Source organism: Jaculus jaculus, chromosome 1, assembly GCF_020740685.1.
Source record: "Jaculus jaculus isolate mJacJac1 chromosome 1, mJacJac1.mat.Y.cur, whole genome shotgun sequence".
NCBI classification, from domain to species: Eukaryota; Metazoa; Chordata; class Mammalia; order Rodentia; family Dipodidae; genus Jaculus; species Jaculus jaculus.
In genome coordinates this window covers 21,870,239-21,894,062 of record NC_059102.1, presented here as the reverse complement: position 1 = coordinate 21,894,062, position 23,824 = coordinate 21,870,239, and the positions used below count along the sequence as shown (strand labels likewise).

The following is a 23,824-nucleotide window of genomic DNA, read 5'->3' as shown; positions in this document are numbered from 1 at the left end:
CTTCTTTCATGAATTCTATTCATCTAAGCATCAAAGTTCACCAGCTTGGCTCCCATCGCTTGCTGAGGCTTCAGTTTTTGATAACTCCACATGTATACATGAAGCTTATCATTAGTCTCCCGAATGCTGGGAGCTTGACTGTCATTAATAGGACTGACCCATATTGAGCAGAAAATATCATATCTGGAACTCATGATTCATGCCAATTTTTTCATCTTAACTTTTTTTTTTTTTTTGACTTATTTAAGCAGAGAGAGGGAGGGAGGGAAGGACAGACAGGGAGAACGCAAGAGAGAACGGGTACACGAGGCCCTCTCACTGCTATAAACAAACTCCAGGCGAGTGTGCCGCTTTGCAGCACATGGCTACTAGGGAACTGGGGGGGGGGGGGTGGGGGCAGCTTTGCAAGCAAGGGTTTAACCGCTGAGTCCTCTTCCCAGCCCAAGATGCCACATTTTTAGAGCATGGAGAACAGCTTTTCATAATGACTTAAGACAAAGCTTTTTAGTCAGCAAAAAAATGAAAACTTTTTTTTACATAATGTCCATCAATCTTTATTTGATTTGACAAAATCTGCATTATTAAAAGACAAGTAACAAAATCTGAGCTAATAGTGAATCTGACAAATTAAGTTCTATAACATCTGGACTATGACGTAAGAAACGTCGATTGAGGAGGAAACAAGAGGATCACAGGCGGATGCTCCTGGTGAAGGGGAAGCAGACCTGCAGGTGAGGACCACGGTGCGCGAGTTCACTCACTTGGATAAGGTGTTCTTTCTTTCAAGAGGAGAGGTGGTTAAGAGGGGCAGGCAGTCAAAGGCATAGGCAGAGAATGGCTTCTCCATTTCAAAATGGTAATAAAAGTATTGAAATCATGGCACTGGGGCACCTTTGAGGAAGAGAACACCTCAACCAGAGTAGGCTCACTGCATAATTCTTAGTCATGTATACCGTTTTCAAGTAAGGAAGCGGACTGAAGAGTGACTTAACAGCGGCTATCTGTTCTTCTTCTCGCCCTCGGGGGCCGGATCTGTCTCGGCATCGCAGGGGCATTTTTCCACACAGTTTCTAGGGAACCATCCTCTTATTCTGGAAGTACCTGAGGGAGAAAGAACACTGAAGTAAACAGCCAGATGCATGCAGTGACATTACTGGAACAAGACCTACTACTACAAATCAGTAAGTTCTTCGATTTCCTACCACCTTTTCACTTTCTTGCAAACCCAAGAAACCCAAGTGGGGTTAGGGGAAGAGTATGGCTTTAATGCTTCTAACAAGCTCGAGAATAGGGTGGTCAAAGCCTAAGCAGAGTTGAAGGATTTTTCAATAAGAGCAATTGCTTATTTATATGATGAAGAAAGATGTTTGGCACAGTGTGTTCCAAGGAATGATCTCCTTTCAGCTTTTAAGAATTTCTTATGAGTTTTTCTAGGATTTCTGGTTTGTTTTGAGATAACAGTTTTACTATGTAGCCCAAGCTGATCTTGAACCTGTGATCCATCTTCATCACCCTCCTCAAGTACTGGGATCACAGGCATGTTCCACCACTCCCAGTATATAAATTTCTATTCCCAGAACAGCCATATGGAGTTAACTCATGGCTAACCTATAGTGCATTCACAGGAACATATGGGATAGCCTTTACAAACACAGTGACAATGAAAAGGAACGTTCCTTTAAAGAAGGAGCACATCATACAGATTTGGCACATGGAGTCTCGAGGTGGGCTGGTGAAGTTTCAGCCCAAGCTCTACCTATTTGCAGCATGTGGCTAAGAATAAGTTATGTAACTTCTCCATGCTTCAGGTCTCTCACCAATCATGCCAGGAAGGACAGACATACACGAGAGCTCTATTGAAGACTTATTGTGTTCTTATAGGGTCTCCTCCGCAACTTCCCTACCCCATGATAAACCCCCCCCCCCTCTGCTGGTCCTCTTCTCCCCCAAAAGTCCTTCAGCTTGCATGTCATATGTATTTAATCACATCCCTCCCTTCCACTTATGATCTTTTCTTGCCCTTTTCCATTTAGGCTTATCACTCTCTCCAATTTAGGACCTACATATGAGAAAAAAATAAGAGGTTTTTGTCTTTCAAATGTCCTATTTCATTAAACACAATAATTTCCAACTGGATCCATTTTCCTGAAAATATCATGGTTTCATTTTTCTTTATGGCTCAGCAAAATTCCATTATGTATGCATTTCTTTAATCATTTATCTCTTGGAGGACATCTAAGCTTCCATTCCTTGGCTATTGTTAACACTACAGCAATAAACATGGATGTGCAAGTATTTCTGTGGTAGGACTTAGGGTCCTTTGATATATGCCTAGAAGTGGTACAACTGGGTCACACAGTAGTTTTTTTTTAATTTTGAGATGTCTTCACACTAATTTCCACGGTGGCTACTACAGCATATACTCCCAACACCAGTGAATTGAGAGCTCCTCTTTCCCTGCGTTCTCACCAGATTTGCTTGTAGTTGTTTTCTTGATGATGGCCTTTCAGTCTGGGATGAGAGAATTTCAAGATATCTTTAACTTGCATTTCCCTGACGGCTAAGGAAAGTGAACATTTAAAACAGATATTTGTTGGCCATTTATGTTTCTTTTGAGAATTGTCCCATTTTATTTATTTGTCATTAGCCTATTAAATGATAGGTTCCCCCCTTCCCTTTTTGGTATGGTCTGAAGTATGGCTGACAAAGCTTTTCTCCCATTCGGTAGGACGTCTTTATAGCTGGCAATTACTTCATCTGCTGTGCAGGTTTTTTTTTTTTATGTAATCCCACCTGCCAATTCCTTGGATTGTTTCTTGTGTTACTGGAGCCCTTTTCAGGAAGCTCTTGCCTATATCTTGAAGTGTTTTCCCTATTTTCCTCTGCTGGTTCAGTATTTCAGTTTTCTTCTTAATTTTAGTATACTTTATTTGAGAGACAGAAAGAGGCAGAGAGGGAGAGGGAGAGGAGGAGGGAGTGAGGGAGGAGAGAATAGGTGCACTAGGGCCTCCAGCCACTACAAATAAACTCCAGATGTATACACTCCCTTGTGCATACATGGGTCGTAGAAAATCAAACCTGGGTCCTGCTTTGTAGGCAAGCGCCTTAACCACTAAACCATCTCTCCAGCTCTATTTCAGGTTTTATATTGAGAACTTTGATTCATTTTAGATTGATTTTAGTGCAGGGGGGCAGATATGGATCTAGTTTCATTCTTTAACATGTGGATATTGTTTTCCTAGTGCCATTTATTGAACAGGCTTTTCTGCAATGTAATGCTTTTACACCTTTGTCAAAAAATAAGTAGCCGTGGCCATGTGGATTTATTTCTGAACAATTCGTTCTGTTTGTTAACAGATCTGTGTTTGCGCCGCTATCGTGCTGCTGTTACCACCATGGCTCTGTACTAGAATTTGAGGTCAGGCATTATAGTCTGTCTGCATCATTTTTTCTGCTTAAGATTGGTTTGGCTATTTGGTACCTGATGTTTCCAGATAAAAATTAGGACTAGGTTTTGTTGACATTTTAGTTCTGTTAAGAATGGCACTGGAATGCTGAAGGAAACTACATTGAGTATGTAGGCTGCTTTCAGTAATATTATTCCTTTTCACAATGTTGTCACTCCATGCGCATGAAGAGCCATTCTATCTTCTAGTGTCTTCAATTTCTTTTTTCAGTATTTTTCAAGTTTCATTGTAGATGCCTCTCATGTCTCGCTTAGGTTTATCCCCAAGGTTCTGTTTGTTTCTTGCTATAATGAACAGGACGTTTCCTGATTTCTTTCTTGGCTTGTTCATTATTGACATCTAGAATAGTTCCTGATTGTTCTGTGTTGATTTTGTACCCTGCCACTTTGTTGACTATATCAGATGTAAGCAAGTTCTGGTAAAGCCTATAGGGAATTTTACTATAGGTTATCATCTACAGACAGGAATAATTTAGCTTCTTCCCTTCTATTTGCACTCCATTTTATTTGTCATCTTATTGCCCTACCTAAGGCTTTGAGTAGTTTAGTCAATAACAGTGGAGAGAATAGGTACCCTTGTCTCATTCCAACTTTTAGAAGAAATGCTGTTCTTTCCATACTCAGAAATATGTTGATTGTATATAATAATTCATCTATCCAACACATGTACACATACATTCATAAACACATGTACATACACACATAGCTTTTTAAGACAAGGTCTCATTCTAACATAGACTGACTTAAAACTCACTCTGTTGCTCTGACTGGTCTCCAACTCACAGTGATCCTACTGCCTTAGCCTCCCAAGCACTGGGATTAAATGCGTGAGCCACTGTGCCTACATATATTTGTATGTGTGTATATATACTTTTTTGGGTGTTCCTTTGATTCCTAGTTTTCCAGGACTTTTATCATGGAAGGGTTTTAAATGATGTCAAAGGCCCTTTCTATGTCTAGAAATGGGCATGCAATTTCTGTTTATAAGTCCACTTAAATGCTTTATCACTTTTATTAATTTGTTTATGTTATATAACTTTGTTTTTTTGAGGTAGAGTCTTGCGTTAGCCCAGGCTGACCAGTTACTACACACTCTGTAGCCCCAGGCTGGCCTTGAACTCACAGTGACCCTACTACCTCTGCCTCTCAGGTACTGGGATTAAAGGCTACGTTAAATTGAATCCACAGGACAAAACCAAGTTGATTGGTGTGTGCTTCAAAGGGAAACTGGTCTATAGTTAGTGGCATCCCTCTATCCCGCAACCCCCCCCCCCCCCACCTTGTATCCTGTAGCACGCTCAAATCCCAAAATCTTGCCTCCATTTTCCCAGTGCGATTATGGTGCGCACTCTGGGGTGTACTTTTCTAAAGACAAAAGAGAGTCAAACTGTTCTTTAACCCCGCCAGTCTGCATCTCTTAAACAGTGCGTTGAGGCAATGTGCATTTAAGGTATTGCTGAGGTCTGCCGTTTCCTTGTTTTGCCGGTTCTTCTTCCTCCCTCATTAGTGTTTCAGGTTTGGCTGGCTTGTTATGCTGGACGTGGCAATCCCTTTCTGGCTCTTTCCTCAGCTCCTCTAGTAAAATGTGTTTTGCGATGTGCTCTCCTGAATGAGACTGCATAGTGTTCCTGCTGAGTCTGTTCTGCAGTGCTGGCTTGGTTGTCAGGAACTGTCTTAGTTTATACTTTCCTTGAAATGTGCTTATTTCTCCACCAACTATAAGGCAACTGGTGAGGATAGAAATTGTGGTTTGCACTTATTTACTTTTGGGCCTTGAATATATCATTTCATGCTTTTCTGATATTATTGCTTTTACATTTGTATGGGAGTTAATATTTTCCCCTTACAGTTTGTTCTTTTGCTTTTTATTTTTGACATCTTTACTAAGGTAGTTGTGGATTTTTATCTGATCATGCCTGTTTGGGTGTCCATTTCCTTCTCTAGATTTGGGGAAATTTCTGCTATTTCACTGAATGGACGGTTATGCCTTTGGACTTATCTCAGCTCCTCTTACCTGGAGGATTCTTGGGTTTCGTCTCTTACTGGATGTTCTGGACATGCTCAGTGTTATTTAGTTCCTGAGTAGATGTCACTTCATTCATCTGGTGCCATGAATGTTCCAGGTGGCCACTGATCCTTTTCAGAAGTAGGACTCTGAAAGCTTTCCACCATTTTACCTATCTTATTGCCTTTAATTTCTGATACTGAGGAGCTCTAAGACTTGGAAATTGCTGTAGTGGCTTATAGTCTCAAAATTGTGTGTGTGTTACATGTATTAGAATGAATGTGTCCTCCTGATTATATTTTTTGCTTGTATTTTATGTGGGGACTCCTCATGAGTTGTCCACTTGCATTTATTTTCCCTAATACTAGTTAGGGGAAGCTGAATGCAGTGGTACAAGCACTAACTTGAAGCAGTCTTGGTATAAACTTGCAACAGAAGATACATGTACTACATTTGTATTCTCAATAAGGTGCAGCAGGAGGAAATGTAGCTTGTACTGTCTCAGAGCTAAGGGTATTAAAAAGCAGTAAGAGGGCTGGAGAGATGGCTTAGTGGTTAAGCGCTTGCCTGTGAAGCCTCATGACCCGGTTCAAGGCTCGGTTCCCCAGGACCCACGTTATCCAGATGCACAAGGGGGCGTACACGTCTGGAATTCGTTTGCACTGGCTGGAAGCCCTGGTGTGCCCATTCTCTCTCTCTCTCTGTTGCTCTCAAATAAATAAATAAAAATAAACAACACAAAATATTTTTTAAAAAAGGAGTAAGAGCTGGAGAGATGGCTTAGTGGTTAAGGTGCTTGCTTGTGAAGCCTAAGGAGCCAGGTTCACCTCATAACCCACATAAGCCAAATGCCCAAGGTGGCACATGCATCTGGATTTTGACTGCTAGAGGCTCTGGCCTGCCAATTCTTTCTCATAATTTTTTTTTAAAGTAGTGAAATGAAAAGAGAAGAGTCAAAGAAAGAGAAAAGTATGAATAAGAAGGAAAGTATATGGCCTAGAGGAATGCAAAACAGTAAATATTCCAGAGGATGAAAGGACAGTCAAACATCTATTCAGGCAAGAGACAAACTAAAGTACAGAGAGTAAATAAAAAAATAAAATGAAATAAAAGTTATTATGACTTCAGTGAGCAGTTCTTTCTAGTTGGTTTCTGCCTCTCTCTCAACTGTCTTTTAGGGGCCAAGAGCTGCTAGTCTCAGCAATTCAAAAGTTCCATCAGTGCATTATTTCTGATTAGAGGACTTTCCTTGTGAGCAGGCCACTTTCTTCCAGAACTTCATGGTCTGAGACCTTGCCAACACACCCACCCACCCACCTATGTCCAGCCTCTGGTGGGTTGTCTCCATAGCCTGGACAGTTTCTCTCCAACTTGCTGATCTTGTGGCACCAGTGTCCAGGAGGGAAGAACAGCTTCCTGGCAGCCACTGCCAGCCACAGCTGCTGCTTTGCAGAGAATACATCTCCTTATCAACTTATTTCTTTGTTTCTTTAGCTTTCTCCTCTAGGAATAGGGTGTACTGGTTTTATCTTGACATTGTCTTTTACTGTGCCACACTGTGGCTTCCTTCCCATCATCGTACCTAGAAGTAAGTCCGGGGAAGTACTCTTACAAGTGCCACAGCACGGTTAAGTAAGAGCTAAATATTACCTGCCATTGAGAAGACCTGATTAGTGCTAGTGCTTTGGAGAAAAGTGTGAGGAGCTTCTTTCTGCTGCTCAGTCACGGACCGCCTACCTAGTTCTCCTAATGTATCTGACATGTCAATTACTCATAAAAATTAGTCTTACAAAATTTGGAATTATTGCTAGCAGGCATACTTCTTAAACATACCCTTCTACTTCCATACCTTCTATAAAGGAATCATCAAGTATTTTGTCTCCATACAACCAGTATCTGAAATATTTAAAAGATTAAATTAAAAAAAATTAATTAGATGTCAATTTTGTCATTAAAGAAACTCAGTATTCCTGTCACTCACCGCAGCCCTCGTGTGGCTAAAATGAACTCCCCTTTCTGCAGCTGTATCCGAGGCTCTTCAGTGCAGGGGCTGGTGAAGAAAGTCTTGAGTCCTCTACTTAAAGGACAGCAGGCACCACTGTAATCTTCTATTACCTTATAGCGAACCTGCCACCAGTGGTCAGAAGGATCTGAGTATTTACCATCTTGAGTTCTTTTAAGTTTGAATTAAAAATTTCAGAGCTAGATCCAAATATCCAGTGACATGCCTTCTTTCCCACATCAGCTCCCCAACCACCCCATTCCCTGTAGAAGGCAAGTGAGGTTTTTAGTTCTCAGGCTTTTCTTATCCCTCATTCCACACACATAGCTGCTCAGAATTTAAACTCCAGGGCACTGCTGAAATTTCTGCAGTGCTGAACATATCTTGTATGCCAATGTCTATGATCTTAGAAGGGAGACCAACTAAGACTCATGGAGCTGCTGGGCACTTTAGAGTGGGGCCAGTGCAAATGAAGAGTGCAGTTTTTTTACTTTATTCAGTTTCAAGATCAGCTTAGCCACAGGTGGCATCATACTGGTAGGTTGGGTTTCATCATCCACATTGTGGATATTTGTCTATGCTGGTAATATACCTTGATGAGGTCCCTTGTAAATCTCCAAACTATTTAGATGAAATAAGAACGCATTATATAAAATTACAACTGTACTAAGGAATATTACTTAATAAAAGACACCTGTCAGCTTCTATTTTAAACTGAACAAAAGTAGAGCCTGGCCAAGAAGAACTTAGTATTGTTCAAAGGAACTACTTACACTTCGGACTCGCTTATCTGCCTTTTGCTTCAGCTGTTCTATCTGTTTGGAAGATATAGAAAGAGAAAAAAATGAGTCTTGTCCCAGTGGAAAACAGATTACCACCTTCTACTTCACAGTGACAGAAGAACTTCCCAAATTTCCAGTATTTCATCTTTGCTAAGCCAAGAATTGGTGTGAGCCTTTCTCCTCATACTCGATTCACCTGTGTCCATTGCCCAGGACCCAGGGAGGTGGGTTCTCTGCCCTGTGAAGTTTCTAGGTGTAGACTCACTGACTTTCTAAATACATACATTGCAAAACAATAGTGAGTCTTGGCTAAGGTATAGTTTTAACATTTTCCATTTAATCGATAACAAGTAATACTGTTTTAGACCCAAGTTTCTGTTCTAGAATCCTGTCGTTAAAAATATCAGATAAATAAAAATATGAGATTGTATGAGCTACAGACAATGGCACATGACTAGCATCCAGTAGAAGATGATCTAGAGTGGTGAGTCACACTGTATGGAAGAGGTGACACTGTCTGGGTTGAGGACAGGCAGGTGGATACTATGTGTGGTACAGGACACTGTGGGCAATGTTAGGTGGCAGGAATTAAACAAGAAGTTCCCTCAACACTATCGGAGGAAAGGTGCTTAAGTCTACATTTTATAAAGCACAGTCAGAACAAGGACTTTATTACAAGGTCTAAGTGTTCAGGGAAGAGTACATAAAGGAAGAAAGATGACATAAGGTGTGTTTTATGAATTTTAGACTCATCTTGACATACACAAATATGTATATTATTTACATGACTATAAAATGTCACTGAGATAAAGGGAAATAAAAGGGTAGAAGGTGAGGCAAAAGAGAAAGACTTGAACAAAAAATACTCACTGTTAAGCTGTACTGGTGACATCCTTCTCTTATTGGCCACTCCAAACCATCTCCTTCGGGGACTCCTGACCATGTAAATACCTGTTTGAAGTTCTTCCATCTACTTCCCATATCATAGGGGAAAATAAAAACTTCATCTAGCTGGTAGTATTGAATCCGATCTTTAGCCTGAGAATGATAAAGGCAGGAAATGGCAAACACTTCTGCCTGGGCTGGCTTCAGAAATACATTATTGAAAACACGTATTCCTCAAATTTGTGTCAGCATAGAAACATTTTTTTGGGGGGGGGGGGCGGGTCTCGAGGTAGGGTCTCACTCTAGCCAAAGCTGACCTAGAACCCACTCTGTAGTCTCAGGCTGGCCTCGAACTCATGGCCATCTTTGTACTTCTGCTTCCTGAGTGCTAGGATTAAAGGCGTGCATCACCACATCTGTCAGAAACACCTTTTCTTTGTTCTTATTTTACTTGCAAGAAGAGAGAGACAGAAAGAAATACAAAGAGAGTATGTGCATGACAGAGCCTCCTGCCACTGCAAACAAACTTTGGATGCATGGGCCACTTGAAGCATCTGACTTTTCATGGGTAATGGAGAATTTAACCCAGATTGTTAGGCTTTGCAGGCAAACATCTTAACCGCTGAGCCATCTTTCCAGCCCAGAAATATTTCCTTATTGCTGAAATATCAGTAGGAGTCACAGAAAAGATAGCTTTATCCCAACACAATACGAACTTGACATAGAACCCCAACCCTGTATGTGATTGTCCAGACAACACTTGCCAGAGTGTCCATTAGGGACAAGCATTCAAATAGGCCTACCAAAAGAGTTAGCTGGGACTAAGAGATGACTCAGTGGTTAAAGGCGCTTGCTTACAAAGTGTCAGCCTGGGTTTGATTCCCCAGTACCCACGTAAAGCCAGATGCACGAAGTGGTGCACATGTCTGGAGTTTTGTTTGTACTCAGTATATGAGGCCCTGGTGTACTCATATACTCTTTTTCAATCTCTGCTTGCAAATAAACAAAAAAAAAAAAAAAGAGCTAAGTTGATCTTATACTCAGAAAACCCTCATTGCTTCTGGTCGTTTCCACATACAAAACTACAGGTAAAAAGAAGGGATGCTGATAAATAAAAGTATGGATTAGAGGTTGGGAATGGCCAGGAAGGGTACAATAAGGGAGTTATTGTTTTATGAAAAATATTAAAAAATAAACACATGCAAGCCACCTAACATATTCAAGTAGGTTACCACCACAACAAAAACAGACAAGAAGGTAGGAGGTCTAGCTGTAAAAGGGTTCAGTAAGAGTGGGGAGAGGGTAACGGACAAATGTGATCAAATACACATTATTTACATGTATGAAATTATCAATAAATACATTAATTTAAAAAAAATAGAGGCCTCTCATGATTTTTACACCAACACACACACACACACATATACACACACACACACACACATAGTTCCATTTGCATTTACATGTACCTGTTCTGCAAATATATTTTCAGCTGAATACATATTCTAGGCATTTAACACAAGGAAATAAGGTAGCTTCAAATTTCTTAAGCACTACTGACACCTAGTGGTAAAAATCTCTATTATGGATTCCAAACTCTACAGATGAGCTTACACTCATTGTATAAACCTTGTTGACAGGTCATTTCTATGAACTTTGCACCCTTACTTGAATTTTCACATGGTGATCAAGTACAAGCTTTAAGATAACCTCAGACCAACATGGACTTTATAACAGTCTTCAGCTGGAAAAAAAAGCAACACTTAAGCACACAAAAAGCTAACCTAATACCCATGCATTTATGTTCACTAGAAAGGACACTTTGAAGTAGTAGGTGGAGGGACAGTATTTATGCAAGAACTTCTTGTGTTTCTTTATACAGTGATTTGGATGCTCTTTGGTGCAAGGACCACCCTACTGTAATACGAATCCACTGAATGTAGAAACCATCTTTCCTAGACAGTCAAGGGTCATTTCTTCACCCTTTTTATAAATCTTCATGTGCTGGGGATATGGTAAAACACTTGCCCTTTATTTAGAAGGCTCTAGGTTTGATTCCCAGTTTCACATAAATAAAGTCAGTCTCAGAAGACAAATATCACATGTTTTTTTGTCATCTGTGGGTCCTAGATTTACAGATACATATATACATATGATATGAAAGTACTAGTTACAACCGTATGGGGAAGAAGGTGACTAATGGGGAGAGGGGTGTGCCTCAGTGGCAGGGTGCCTGCCTAGCATATAGGAAACTGGGTTTTAGCCCAGAACTCTCACATAAAAAAAGCCACCTGACAAATTTTAATGTACAATTAAGAATATCTATTGCCATTTAAAATGCTGATAAAATACTCTGATCTTTTCCACCTACATATATGCATGAGAATGGCTTCTTCCATACATTTAGCCAAAGTAATATGTCTCAACAGACTGAATGCAGAAGATGTGAGACACCATAGTAAAGATATTTGTAAAAATATAAAACAAGGCTGCTTTCTCCTTATATTTCATTTTAAAATATAATTATTTTTCATAAAATATCATTTTACATGTACAAAGTATGGCATTTATCAATAGGTATAATACACATACAAGCTTTTATGGGAATGCAAGATGATTATGCAAACAAAAAGTCTAAGCTGCTACTCCAAGTTAAAATTTACAAACTGGATGCCAGGGACTAAGCATATTCTACAAATATATTGGTGTTTGACTTAGCTCACAGAATGTTTTTACTTGCTTGTTTTTAATTTGAATTGCTTGCCATCCTGCTAACATTTAAAACTAGGAAATCTTATAAGAGTCAACATGTTGCATTTTTCTTGGAAAATAATTAGAAGGTGTTATAATATTCAGGAATAAATTAGAAGGTGTTATGATAAACAGCTTTCTGAGGCAGTGCTTTGAAACAGAAGCTGGATCACCCCACTTAGGCCATAACTGGTTTCTATGGACAGTTACTGCAGTGCTGTGAGGCTGTGACATCTTAAGCAGGGTACACAGAGTTGAGCTGTATGCTAGGTTGCACTCACAATGGGGGAACTGAATTTTGTGGTGATCAATTCAATGTTATTATACCTTAGCAATGTCTCAAATATTTCTGGCACTTTTCCACGTGGGATGTCTCTTTTTCCAGTCTGAGAGATAATGGCAAAAGGCTAAAAATGCAGCATACAACTCTAACAATTCAGGGACTATGAGAAGTATATTTTTGTGAGAGTTAAGTTTAATTGGAGATAAGTAAAAATGTTTCTTATATCACTTTTTATGTGGCATGAAAATGACTTAAGGAAAACACCTGGCAGCCAAGTTTTCACATTCAAGCACTTAACAAATTTGGCCTAACATTAATTAAACTGAGGAAACAATTATTAAAATTTACCTTCTCTTCAATCCATGATTCAATAGAAGTTTTGTTTCTGAGAATTATTTTCATCTGGAAATTAAATGATAGTAGAACAAGCTCTTATTATTCCATTCCAAGAATACAAATAAAGTGACTGACTTTTCACCTAAATTTAAGCGAGTTGTTCTTATCTAATGTATGAATAAATCATTTATACAATCAGTTCTGTCAGTACTTAAATGTACTTGCTATTAAAATCTATTATCAGTATTCTAAGTGACTTGACATTTGTTAATAATCTATTTAGAACACAACAGTGACTTCAGTCAGCCTCCTCAGGTTATGATTTCAATATTAAACGTCCTCTACATGCTTGCTCCCTTCCTTTCAGGGCTGGAGGAAGTAGGGGCTGGGGGCCTGGGTCTCGGCTGATAGCCTGTCTCTCTGTGTCCTGTCTACTATGAAGTCACCAGCTTCCTCCTCTCCTCCCTATGCCTTGGTGTCAAGATGTTCTTCCACCTTATCATGGGAACAAGGACTATGGGCTGACATCTGTGAGGCAGTGACCAAACTAAATCCTTCTTCCTCTAAGTTGTCTATGTCAAGTTACGCAGAAGAAACAGCTTGCTTCAACGTATTCAGTCATCACTCTCCTATGCCATCTTCTTAAATACAACTAGGTCCACTCATGTAAGTAAGATTCTACACTTCAAGATTAGCTTATTTCTAATATGAATCTTTTTTTTTAAGTTCATTATTTGAGAGATACAGAGTAGGAAAAGGAAGGCCAGGGCTTCCTGCTGGTACAAATGAACTCCAGACATAGGCTGTGTTTTGTGTATCTGGCTTTACATGGGTACTGGGAAATTGAACCTGAGCTGTAAGCCTTTGCAAGCAAGTGCCTTTAACAGCTGAGCCATCTCTCCAGCTCTGTACTATGATTCTTTTATTTTATTTTATTTGACAGTGACAGACAGAGAGAAAGAGGCAGATAGAGAGAGACAGAGAGAAAATGGGCACACCAGGGCCTCCAGCCACTGCAAAGGAACTCCAGACACCTGCCCCCCGCCTTGTGCATCTGGCTAACGTGGGTCCTGGAAAATTGAGCCTCGAACTGGGATCCTTAGGCCTCACAGGCAAGCACTTAAATGCTAAACCATCTCTCCAGCCCTGTACTATGGATTCTTAATGACAGGGGTAATTGTTTTCCCCAAATAACTGATTTCTCTAGAGTTCTCAAAGAAACCTCTTCATTTTCATTATTCCAAGTTGTACAGTAACTTGTCACAAAGCAGGCACTGGACAGCAACTCTATCATGGGTTGGTATGCACAAGCTGGTAACTATCAAGTATCTGAAACAGTGCCTTGCACATAACAAGCACTCAATCAAAATGTAACCTGTACTATTATGACTACTACACATAATATGACATGGAACAACTATGTTTATTTAGTACATGAATGGATGACCTTGGGTAAGTCACTTAAGCTTTTTTGAGTTAATTATTCACCTGTAAGGAAGGGAAAACAGTAATGTTCTGCTGTCATCCTCTTTTGGGGTGGTAAGAAGACCAAGAGCAACTGCAGAAAGTGAGATAAGCTTTCTCAACTACAAAGATTTACACGTGCACACCTATATATGCTAACATTTCACAAATTAAATCAACTATTAGAAATTCGAACATCACCTGTCTACTACAGAGAGATGATCCCGTCTGTTGCCTAGGCAGATTAAGCACAAGCCATTTCCATCCCTACTACATCCTTCTATGCAGGTGGTTTCTGCTTCTGAATGCAATCAGCACCAACATGAAAACTGTTAGCAGTGACTGAGGAACTTACCTGTATAAAAAAGAGCATCCCAACAGCTATGGTTGTTCCTAGAGCTAATCCCAAGGCAAACAAGGTGGCAGCAAATGCAGCTAATCCAAAGGGGATGATGGGAAGAGGATCTCTCCGGGCTGCACTCATGTCAATCTTGACTGTGTTCCACCCAAAGGAGAGCTGCAAAGCACCACCACCACAAATGCTTGAAATGGTCACTTATGCCAATTGCTCATAGTCTGCTAAAACAACCTGACTTAAAATGGAACCCACAAGATGACCATTTGACTCTGCGGCTGAGTACTCCAAACATAACGGTCCCTAGTAAAGACCACAGTTTGGGCTCAGTGTGCAAGCTATCATTCTTTTTCTCCCCCCAGTGCTGGGTATTGAATCCAAGGCCTTATGCATTCTGGGTAAGTGCTCTACTACTGAGCTATACATCCACAGACTAATTCTTTCTTTAATATTTCATATTTATTTATTTAAGAGGGGGGCACAGAATGGGCATACCAGGGCCTTGCAGCTGCAAACAAACTCCAGATATATGCACCACCTTGTGTATCTGGTTAATGTGGGTCTTGGAGAATCAAACCGTAGTTCTTTTCCTTTGCAGGCAAGAGCCTTAACCGCTAAGCCATTTCTCCAGCCCCATTCTTATTCAATGTTAATATATCCTCAGAAGAATCAGGTTGACCCCTCAATCCCTAGTATGAACATTAGAGAATATCTAAGCTGTAACTGTGTGGTAGTTTGAATAGATGGCCTCCAACATATTCAGGATTTTATTAACACTTGTAATTTAGATCTGCAGCCACCTGGCTGGAAGAAGTGTCATGTGGTGGATCCTAGGGTCCTGTCCTAAGGTGTGGAGGTGGATTTGGAATCTAGACTAAAGATAAGGGAAGTGCTGGAGTTCTGCCTGGAGTTTCGGTGGTGTGCTTGCTTGCTTTTGGCCTGTGGGTCCTCTCTCTCTGTTTGGACCTGTGACAGCAGGCCAGCTTCTTCTGCCATTATGGAACGTCCTCTGGATCTATAAGATTCAATAAGTATTCCTTCCTCTGTAACTGTGCCTGGTCTGGAAGTTCATCTCAGCAGCCTGAGGCTGTCTGCTACAAACTGTGTCTCCACTGTCTCTGTGATGCTCTATAGTTACAGTATTCTCCACAGCAACAAACAGCATTGGATGCAGATATTTCTTCTCTTAAGTTCCACACCAGTGGCCAAGAGCTAGTAAAATGCTGGGTAAACATAGCCTGCCCAGGTGAGAGCTTGACTCACAGTGTTTCGAAGCATTAGAAGTTATGTACTAACATTAAAAATAAGGAAATTTCACATAAACATATACTTTTGGGGCTGAGGATGTAGCCCAGCATTCAAGAAGCCCGAGTCTGATCAGCACTGAATAACTAAGATGGCTGGTGCACACCTGTAATCCCAGAACTCAGGTCGTGAACACAGGAGGATGAGAAGTTCAAGGTCACCCTTGGCTATACTGCAAACTTGAGAGCAGGCTGTGATACATAACATGTCTCAAAAAGAAATCACCAGGGCGGGGAGATAACTCAGTGGACGAAAGCACTGTAAGTGTGATGACTTGAGTGAATGCCTAGAGCCCATGTGAAGCTGCATATAATACCAGCCCTCCTATGGTGTGGCAGGGGGAGACAGTAGAATCCCAAAAGCTAGCTTGATGTAAGCAGTGGAAACAGCAAAGAGACCCTGCCTCAAACAAAGTGGATGGTGAGGAATAACACCTGAGGATGTCCTCTGAACTTCACACACATGCTGCAGCATGTACACACCCATACTCTCTCACACACACAAAGTAAGTATCAGGTTTATAGGTATGTCCAAAAAAAAAAAAAAAAATTCCAAGACTATCACTACTGTGCAAAGATTCAAAAACCCCACAAGCTGGTTAAGATCACATAGGCGCTGTCCCCTCTGTGAAGAGCATGGACCTGCAGTCTGCCACAGAAACATCAGGTTTGTGCCCCTGATTTTCATGCTAGGTCTTTTACCTGTGACCCTTGATTTTATTTCATGACGACTTGCCCATAAATCAAGTCTGACTGCTGCTGGTTTAGTCTGTTTATTTTAGGGGTATGCTTGCTCCATGAACACCTTCCAGAGTCATGGAGTTGGAATTAAGAAAAGAACTACATGGTCTGAATGGAGACATGAAGCCCGACTGTGTCTTTTTCCTCTTGCTCTTTTCTTTCTCATCCTTACACATCCCCAAACTACTAGTTTGAAATGTAATAAATAATGTATAAGGTAATAATCTATCAACTTCAACCACAGCGTATAGATTTCCCCATTCTTTTTGAATGCATGAGCATACGCATGTGCATGCAGGTATGTGTAGAGGACAGGGCAGAGGACAACCCTGGACATCATCCTCAGGAGCCACCACCACTAGGCCAGACTGAGTGGACAGCAAAAGCCCCACGTTGCGCCGCTGTGCCTCGTACGCTTATGTGGTTACTGAAGACACGCTAGCAAGGCCAGCACTTGACTAAGCTGCCTTTTCAGCCTCAGCATTTCCTCATCTTAAAGAATTAGTCAAAAAAAAAAAGATTGAGTTTAAATACTTTTTTTTTAAGGAAATAGAGACAAAGCAAAGTTGTTGCCCCAGCTACATTACAAAAAGCATAATTCCGGAAGGAGTCTCTTAAACAAATCTTGATAACTATCACTTAATCTGACATAACAATATAAAAATACTGCCACTTACCCGATTATAAAGCTGTGTATACATAGTCATAACAAAAATGAAAGCAGCATGAATACAACCCAGTGGTGCTAAAAGGAGAAACAGTGTGAATGAAGCATGGTTTTGGTAACCACAACAGTTGTTGATCCAGGGACAGTGATGGTCCATCTTCATCACACATCTACCAAGAAAAATGTACATGAAACATGATGCAAAGAATCCTGTGTACTTTAATTAGCTTTGTTCTTTAAAAGATCAACCCAATAGGTATCCACTAAGTCCAGGAGTCACAGGGTAACACTTCATGACACAGAAAGATACATCTTTATGAGCCATTGGACAGTTACAGATGACTCCTTTAAAATTCTAAATAGCATAAGAAATGGCAGACTTCACAACATCTTCTCGGGAGGTGTCTGCCGCAAGTACAGTTTGTTAAGAAACAAGAGGAAGCAGGGGATAGCTGGGACGTTCCTTTTGCTTAGAACCTCAGGGATGGAAACACAGTGCAAAAGTGACTCAAAAATCCCTTATAAACCCTCCTGGGGTTCGTGGGCACAAGCACACAACTGCAGCTTCCTTTTCTCACGGTACTTTAGAGGCGGAACTGCTGAGCTCAATGAGCCATGGGCAGCACAGACTCATTCACACTGTTTCTGCACCTTCACTTTACTAGAGGAAAATTTCTTAGCTTCACACAAAACTGTGGTTGTCTCCAATGATTCTCTGAATTTTACATTAATCAATGAACATTGTTGGTCCTCTAAAATTAGTTTGCATTTCTATAGTGATTCACTTTTCTTCCCAGTACAATTTTGATTGGATTTATTGGAGTTGCATAAAGCAGAAAGGTGTATTAATAAGTACTGGGAAAAGCAGTCTGTCATAATCCAGAATCAGAATTCCAAAGCTAGTCAAGACGATGGCCACAAACACAATCATGATGTGGTTTTTAGACACAAACTAAAGGCACCTATTTTTAATCTGATGGTGCAGGGCAAGAGGCAAATATACCTATTTTCCCAATACATACACACACACATACATACATACATACATACATACATACATACATACATACATACATACATATATATCCCTCATAACAAACAAGAATGCAATTCCCTGCATTGACAATTTAAGTATAAAATGGTGAATATGGGCACTTAACATATTTTGACATAATTTCTGGCAGTATGGATGCCTTGCAGAGGATAAAACCAATTTCTACTGTCATAATAGAAAGTAAGAACACAAAGACCAAAAATCAAGGTGGCCAACCCACAATAAACGATGGGAAGCCACATACCTATTGCACTTCCTGCAGTGATGGGAACGTGGTGCCTTGTATGCTTGGCAGATTTTACAATACTGGAGATACATGCCGTCTTGAGAATTTTCCTTTACAGCAACATGTAAGGAAAAATACCTTAGTTACTTGATCCTATATAATAACGTTATCCTAACTGATAACAGACTTTATGAATGTTTTCCTATAGTATAAACTTCTTTCATGGACGATGGGGGAAAAGTGCTACTATAACTGACATTTCCAATCCTCTTATTTAAGCTAAGATGTCTGTATAAACAACACGTTTGTTGTAGGAATAGCATCATTCTAATTTCCCACAGGTCATTTTTATTTATTTATTTGAGAGTAAGAGAGAGGCATATAGACAGAGTGTGAGAATGGGCATGCCAGGGCCTCCAGCCATTGCAAACGAACTCCAGACACATGCACCACCTTGTGCATCTGGCTTCTGTGGGCACTGGGGAATGGAACCTGGGCCCTCAAGTACCTTATATGCTAAGCCATCACTCCAGCCCACCCACATAGGTCATTTTAAACTTCTGTTTCTCATACTCTACCCAAATCTAATGTCAATTGGACTGCTTAGCCTAAATCTTAATGGATGAGTTTAGGAAAAGGGAGCTGACAACTTGGCAGACATTTTAAGAGTGGACATTTGAGCATGAGTTGCTACTTTCTGAAATCTTTCAGATCCTTGATATTATCACCTTTTTGTGGGTATTTGAACTTAAGGTCTAACAATCTCCTACATATTCACAACTTTCCATGAACTGCTTTTGTTCCATTCTTCTCTGCACTACACACATTTTTCTGCAGTCACACAAGACTGTCCAGTTTTTTTTTAATTTTTTAAATTTTTATTAGCACTTTCCATGATTATAAAAAGAATCCCATGGTAATTCCCGCCCTACCCCCCCCAACACTTTCCTCTTTAAATTCCATTCTCCATCATATTACCTCCCACCTCCCCTTCACGATCATTGTACTTACATATATACATTATCAACCTATTAAGTACCCTCCTCCCTTCATTTTTGAATGTGTGCTCCCACTTTCCTCAACCTGAAATGCCCTTTTCTCTTCTTATTGGCAAACACCCCTTTTTCCATAGGTCCTCAGCTCAAAGTGTTGTGTTCTAACTTCAACAGCACTCATCACAACCAAGTTTTAGCTTAGTATTATTTTTCACAGGTGTATTCATTCCTCTCCTGAGTTATAAGACCTTCAGAATGGGAACCATGTCTCCCTGTGCACCCACTTCAAGCAGCACCCACAAAAAAAAAATCTCACAGAACATGTTATTCTTACTCATTTGTTTTCAGAGTGTTTCTCCAATTTTAACATACCTAAAAAACACCTGAGGATTCTGTTTAAAAGAAGATTCTGATTCAGTAGTTCTGAAGTACAAACTAATATTCTGCATTTCTAACAAGCTACTAAGAAGCAAGGGATCTCCCTCAACAAGTTCTAAAATGTTTCTCTCATATCTGGTGGATGTTCTTATATTATATGTAAAAAGATCCTAGAATCATAATGCATTGTGAACTTCTAAGAGAGGATAGGATATGATCATCATGGATCTACCTACCCTCTATTTTTTTTTTTTTCTTTCTTCTGAGACAGGGTCTTACTCTGTAGTCCAGGCTGTTCTGAACTCAGTATGTAGACAAAACTAGCCTTTATGATCTGCACGACTCAGTCTCCTGAGTGCTGGGATTATAGGCATGAACCACCACACCTGCTTGTCTTCTTTTTTTTTAAACACAGAAGCAGGCAATTGTTTGGGAAAAGTTAATTTAGATGAGTATTCCTTCTATGAAGCCAACATCACGCTGATACCAAAACCAGACAAAGACAGAACAAAAAAAGAACAGACCAATCTCCCTCATAAACACAGATGCAAAAATTCTGAACAAATATTGGCAAACAGAATACAAGACTTTATCAGAAAGATTATTCACCCCAACCAAGTAGGCTTTATCTCAGAGATGCAGGGACAGTTCAACATACACAAATTGATAAATGTAATATACTATATAAATGGACTAAAGGACAAAACTCACATGACCATCTCAATAGACGCAGAAAAGGCACTCAAAAAAATCCAACATCCCTTCATGGTAAAAGTTCTACAGAAACTGGGAATAGAAGGAACATCTCTCAACATAATACAAGATATTTATTACAAACCTACAGCCAACATAATCCTAAATGGGGAAAACCTTGAAGTTTTTCCACTAAATTCAGGAACAAAACAAGGGTGTCCACTGTTTCCACTTTTAATATAGTACTGGAAGTCTTAGCTATAGCAATAAGGCAGGAGACACTCATAAACAAACTGGAAAGGAAGAGATCAAATTATCAATCTTTGCAGATGATTCTACATATAAAGGACCCTAAAGACTCTACCAGCAAACTGTTAGAGCTGATAAACACCTTTAACAACATTGCAGGATACAAAATAAATACACAGAAATCAGTAGCTTTCCTATACACTAACAACAAACATGTGGAGGATGAAATCAGGGAATCTCTCCCATTCCCAAATATCTCAAAAAACAACAATAATAAAGTACCTTGGAATAAACCTACCCATGACCTCACAGTGTCTAGCAAAACTTTTCCAAGACCCTCATAATATGAGAAAAAGATAATGACATCAAAATAAGAGACCAATAGAGGGAGGGATATGATGAAGAGTGGAGTTGTGAAGGGGAAAGTGGGGGAGGGGAGGGAACTGTCATATAGAAGTTACCAACAATAAAATTATACGTTAAAAAAAGAGAAAAGTATACCTTTTGCCTACCTGGACAAAGAACAGATTGTGTAAGACAGTACTAATTGGCAGATAAAGTGAAAACTAAACATTCAATTTTCACAATAAACTCCATATACAATTATGCAGTGATTATTGACAAAAGGAACTTTTTACTTACCGGTTTCCATCCCAGAGGGACAAAGCCAGGACCCACAAACATGGCATTGAAGTAATTGTAAAGAATCATCACGGTCCAATTTATTAACATGATGAAATTCACACTTCCTCCAGTTGTATGTAAGGGCCAATACCACAACACAGAGTCAATCATGGCCATTGTGGAACATATTGCTATCACACCAAGGGCTATGATGGGACCCCAGTGACAAAGTCTCTTTAATTCTTGGAGATTTTCAAACTTGATGACAGAGCAGAATGTGCCCATGCTGGAGAAGATTGCCATCTTGCTTCTAAGGTGTTACAGATCTCCTTGGTCTGTGCACACATTCCCATGTGCCAGAAGTCCACATGGGTCCCTGACTTGTCATGCCTTCAGGTTACAGGAGAATGCAGGTGTCATTTTCACTATCCACACTCAGAGCTCTTTATCGTAATGAGAACACCCCAGAGTTTTGGCTTGAGACCCAAACTAACAAAAACAAAATGGGAGAGTCCAGTAAAGAAAAAAAAAAAAATTAACATGTTGCGTGTTTGTTACTCCAAGACAGATCTAAGTAGCACAAGTGTATACATACTGTGAGGCTGGTATTATCACCCAAAGTCCAGAAAGAATTATTCTACCTTATTTAAAACCCAAGTTCATGATTAGATAACATTCAAGCTGGACACATGACTCTAAAGCTGTTGCTACATTGTTCTTAACTTGTCAGGTGAAAGGCCAATGTTTAGTGGTTGGTTTGGGAGGACAAAGACCTTGAGAGCTGATAAGCAGGGCCAAGGAGTTGCTATAATCCAGCCTCTTCCATTCAATCAAAATTGGCTTAGACAAGGCTGAGTGATTAGACCAAGGTCACATGTAACAGCTGAGACCAAAATAGAAGACAAGTCACTGAACATCTTTCCGGAAAAGTTCTAAACTGTCTCTTAAAGTGTGAACCTGACATGGTCTATAATGTTTGTTTGTAGTTGTCCCCCGCCCGCCCCCCAAACACCCACATTAACAATCTACTGTGGCCAAAGGTAAAGAAGCAAGGGTGAAAGCAGAAAGAGGGGGTGCGTGCGTGCAATCACGACTGAAGCAGTTAGGTGACAGAGCATGGGATCTGAAGAAAAAGGAACTGGCTCTGGGAGAGAGGGAAGGCGGGATTTTGAGAGCAGGGGAGATTTTCAGGAGTGTGTTGGGACTGATCAGGAGCGAATCCGGGAAAGGAGCCAAGAAACACGGGTAACAGAATCTGAGATACATGGAAAACGGATTCCCAAGCAGCTGCTGCCGCTGCCTTGTGCCTCAGTTTCCTGCCCGTGCCACGGAACACAGCGTTTAGAAACGCCCCACTCGGGGGACCAAAGTCCTAGCAGGCGAGGTTGGTCTCATCATTTTGAAGATTCTGGGCCCCTCGGGTGGGGCGAAGATCGCCTAAGTCGTGGTTGCATACCCAGCCTCGACTCCCACCTCGGTGTGCACTTTGGTACCTGCTCCTCGGCCATCGCATTTCCTGGACGGCCAGGGCTCACCCGCAACAGACTTCCTCCGCTCCGGCTAACCGCGTCATGAGCCCTTCAGTCCCGAGCAAGCAGGGAATCCCGGGGGCCCGAGGTCGGAGTGCGGGGCGAGCTCGCAGCCGGGCGTCTCTCCGCCAGGGCCCTCGCCGCGACTCTCCCGCTCACGCGCCCTGCGCAGGCTCCGCCACAGCCACTTCCGGGAGGTTCGCCGCTTCAAGCTTCCCCCCTCCGGGGAAACAGTCTCCTGTGAATTTTTTTTTTTTTTTTTTGTAGCTTTGGAAAGCCGAGCCGTTTCCGAGCACGTAGAGCAGGAGAAATGTTTTCAGTGACCCCTGACTGTTTTGGGTAGAGTTTTCAGGGGACACGATCTGGGACGTTTTCCCTTAGCGAAAGTCTTCATGTCGAAGAGAAGGTGGGAAGTACAAGACGCCTGCAGCCCAGTTTCCGGAGGACAACGATTGCGAAGGACAACCAGGAAGCGGCGGGGCCGGGAGCTGTCCCCGGTTCTTCGCTCAGCTCTGCAGGGTTCCTCCCCCCCGGGGGTTCTCAAGTCGCGGCCCTGTGCCCTTCGCAGCCCCTTGTCCCCAGCTAGGCTCCGGCCCCGGCCGGTCGCTGCGGAGCGACCATGTCTTCCGATTTCGAGGGCTATGAGCAGGACTTCGCGGTGCTCACTGCTGAGATCACGAGCAAGATTTCCAGGGTGCCCCGACTCCCGCCGGGTGAGAAGCCTGCCCCGGCCTGGCGGGGGCGGCCTAGGGAGCCGGGAGTCCCGAGCCCCGCCCCGCCAGGCGCGTCAGCTCGGCGCGAGGAGCTGTGGGCGGGGCTGGCTCCCCGGAGGGGCGGGGCTCGGCTTGGTGGAAGGTGGGGAGACTTCGGGTGGGTCTTGGGGATGCTTCGAATGACAGAACGCTTTTCCGAACCTGCGTCCCTTGGGTTGCAATCCCGACTCTTGTCACCTTTTGGTTGGCGTTTTGATTTTTATTCTTTTTATTTCTCAAAATATCAAGCTGTGAGTCTTCAAAGAAAATAAGTGCCAGTACC

At 41.3% G+C, this 23,824-nt stretch overlaps 2 protein-coding genes across 9 annotated transcripts in view; one reads left to right on the top strand and one right to left on the bottom strand.

Annotated features, from left to right (window-relative positions):
• Nucleotides 1-533: 533 nt before the first annotated feature.
• On the bottom strand, nucleotides 534-23,523 carry Zdhhc6 (zinc finger DHHC-type palmitoyltransferase 6). 5 transcript variants are annotated; one of them, XM_045135263.1, is made up of 11 exons: nucleotides 22,734-23,522; nucleotides 21,279-21,749; nucleotides 18,340-18,431; nucleotides 17,052-17,211; nucleotides 14,330-14,491; nucleotides 12,523-12,576; nucleotides 9,126-9,293; nucleotides 8,247-8,288; nucleotides 7,453-7,598; nucleotides 7,321-7,367; nucleotides 534-1,101 (listed from the first exon to the last, which is right to left on the bottom strand). In XM_045135263.1, exons 2-11 carry the CDS (start codon nucleotides 21,561-21,563, stop codon nucleotides 998-1,000), a joined length of 1,260 nt encoding a protein of 419 aa, XP_044991198.1. In that variant the 5' UTR covers nucleotides 21,564-21,749; nucleotides 22,734-23,522; the 3' UTR covers nucleotides 534-997. The 5 variants fall into 5 exon arrangements, with proteins under 5 accessions (XP_044991198.1, XP_004659395.1, XP_044991204.1 ...); XM_004659338.2 differs by having other exon boundaries at nucleotides 22,754-23,522; XM_045135269.1 differs by having other exon boundaries at nucleotides 22,796-23,522.
• Nucleotides 23,083-23,824, top strand: part of Vti1a (vesicle transport through interaction with t-SNAREs 1A) — a 388,408-nt gene continuing 387,666 nt past the window's right edge. For 2 of the 4 annotated variants that reach the window (XM_045135289.1, XM_045135286.1), the window contains exon 1: nucleotides 23,083-23,502. In XM_045135289.1, the coding sequence (XP_044991224.1) occupies nucleotides 23,409-23,502 (94 nt within the window). In that variant the 5' untranslated portion in view covers nucleotides 23,083-23,408. The remainder of the gene's footprint in view (nucleotides 23,503-23,824) is intronic. The other 2 variants (XM_004659337.2, XM_045135282.1) reach the window with 1 other exon arrangement.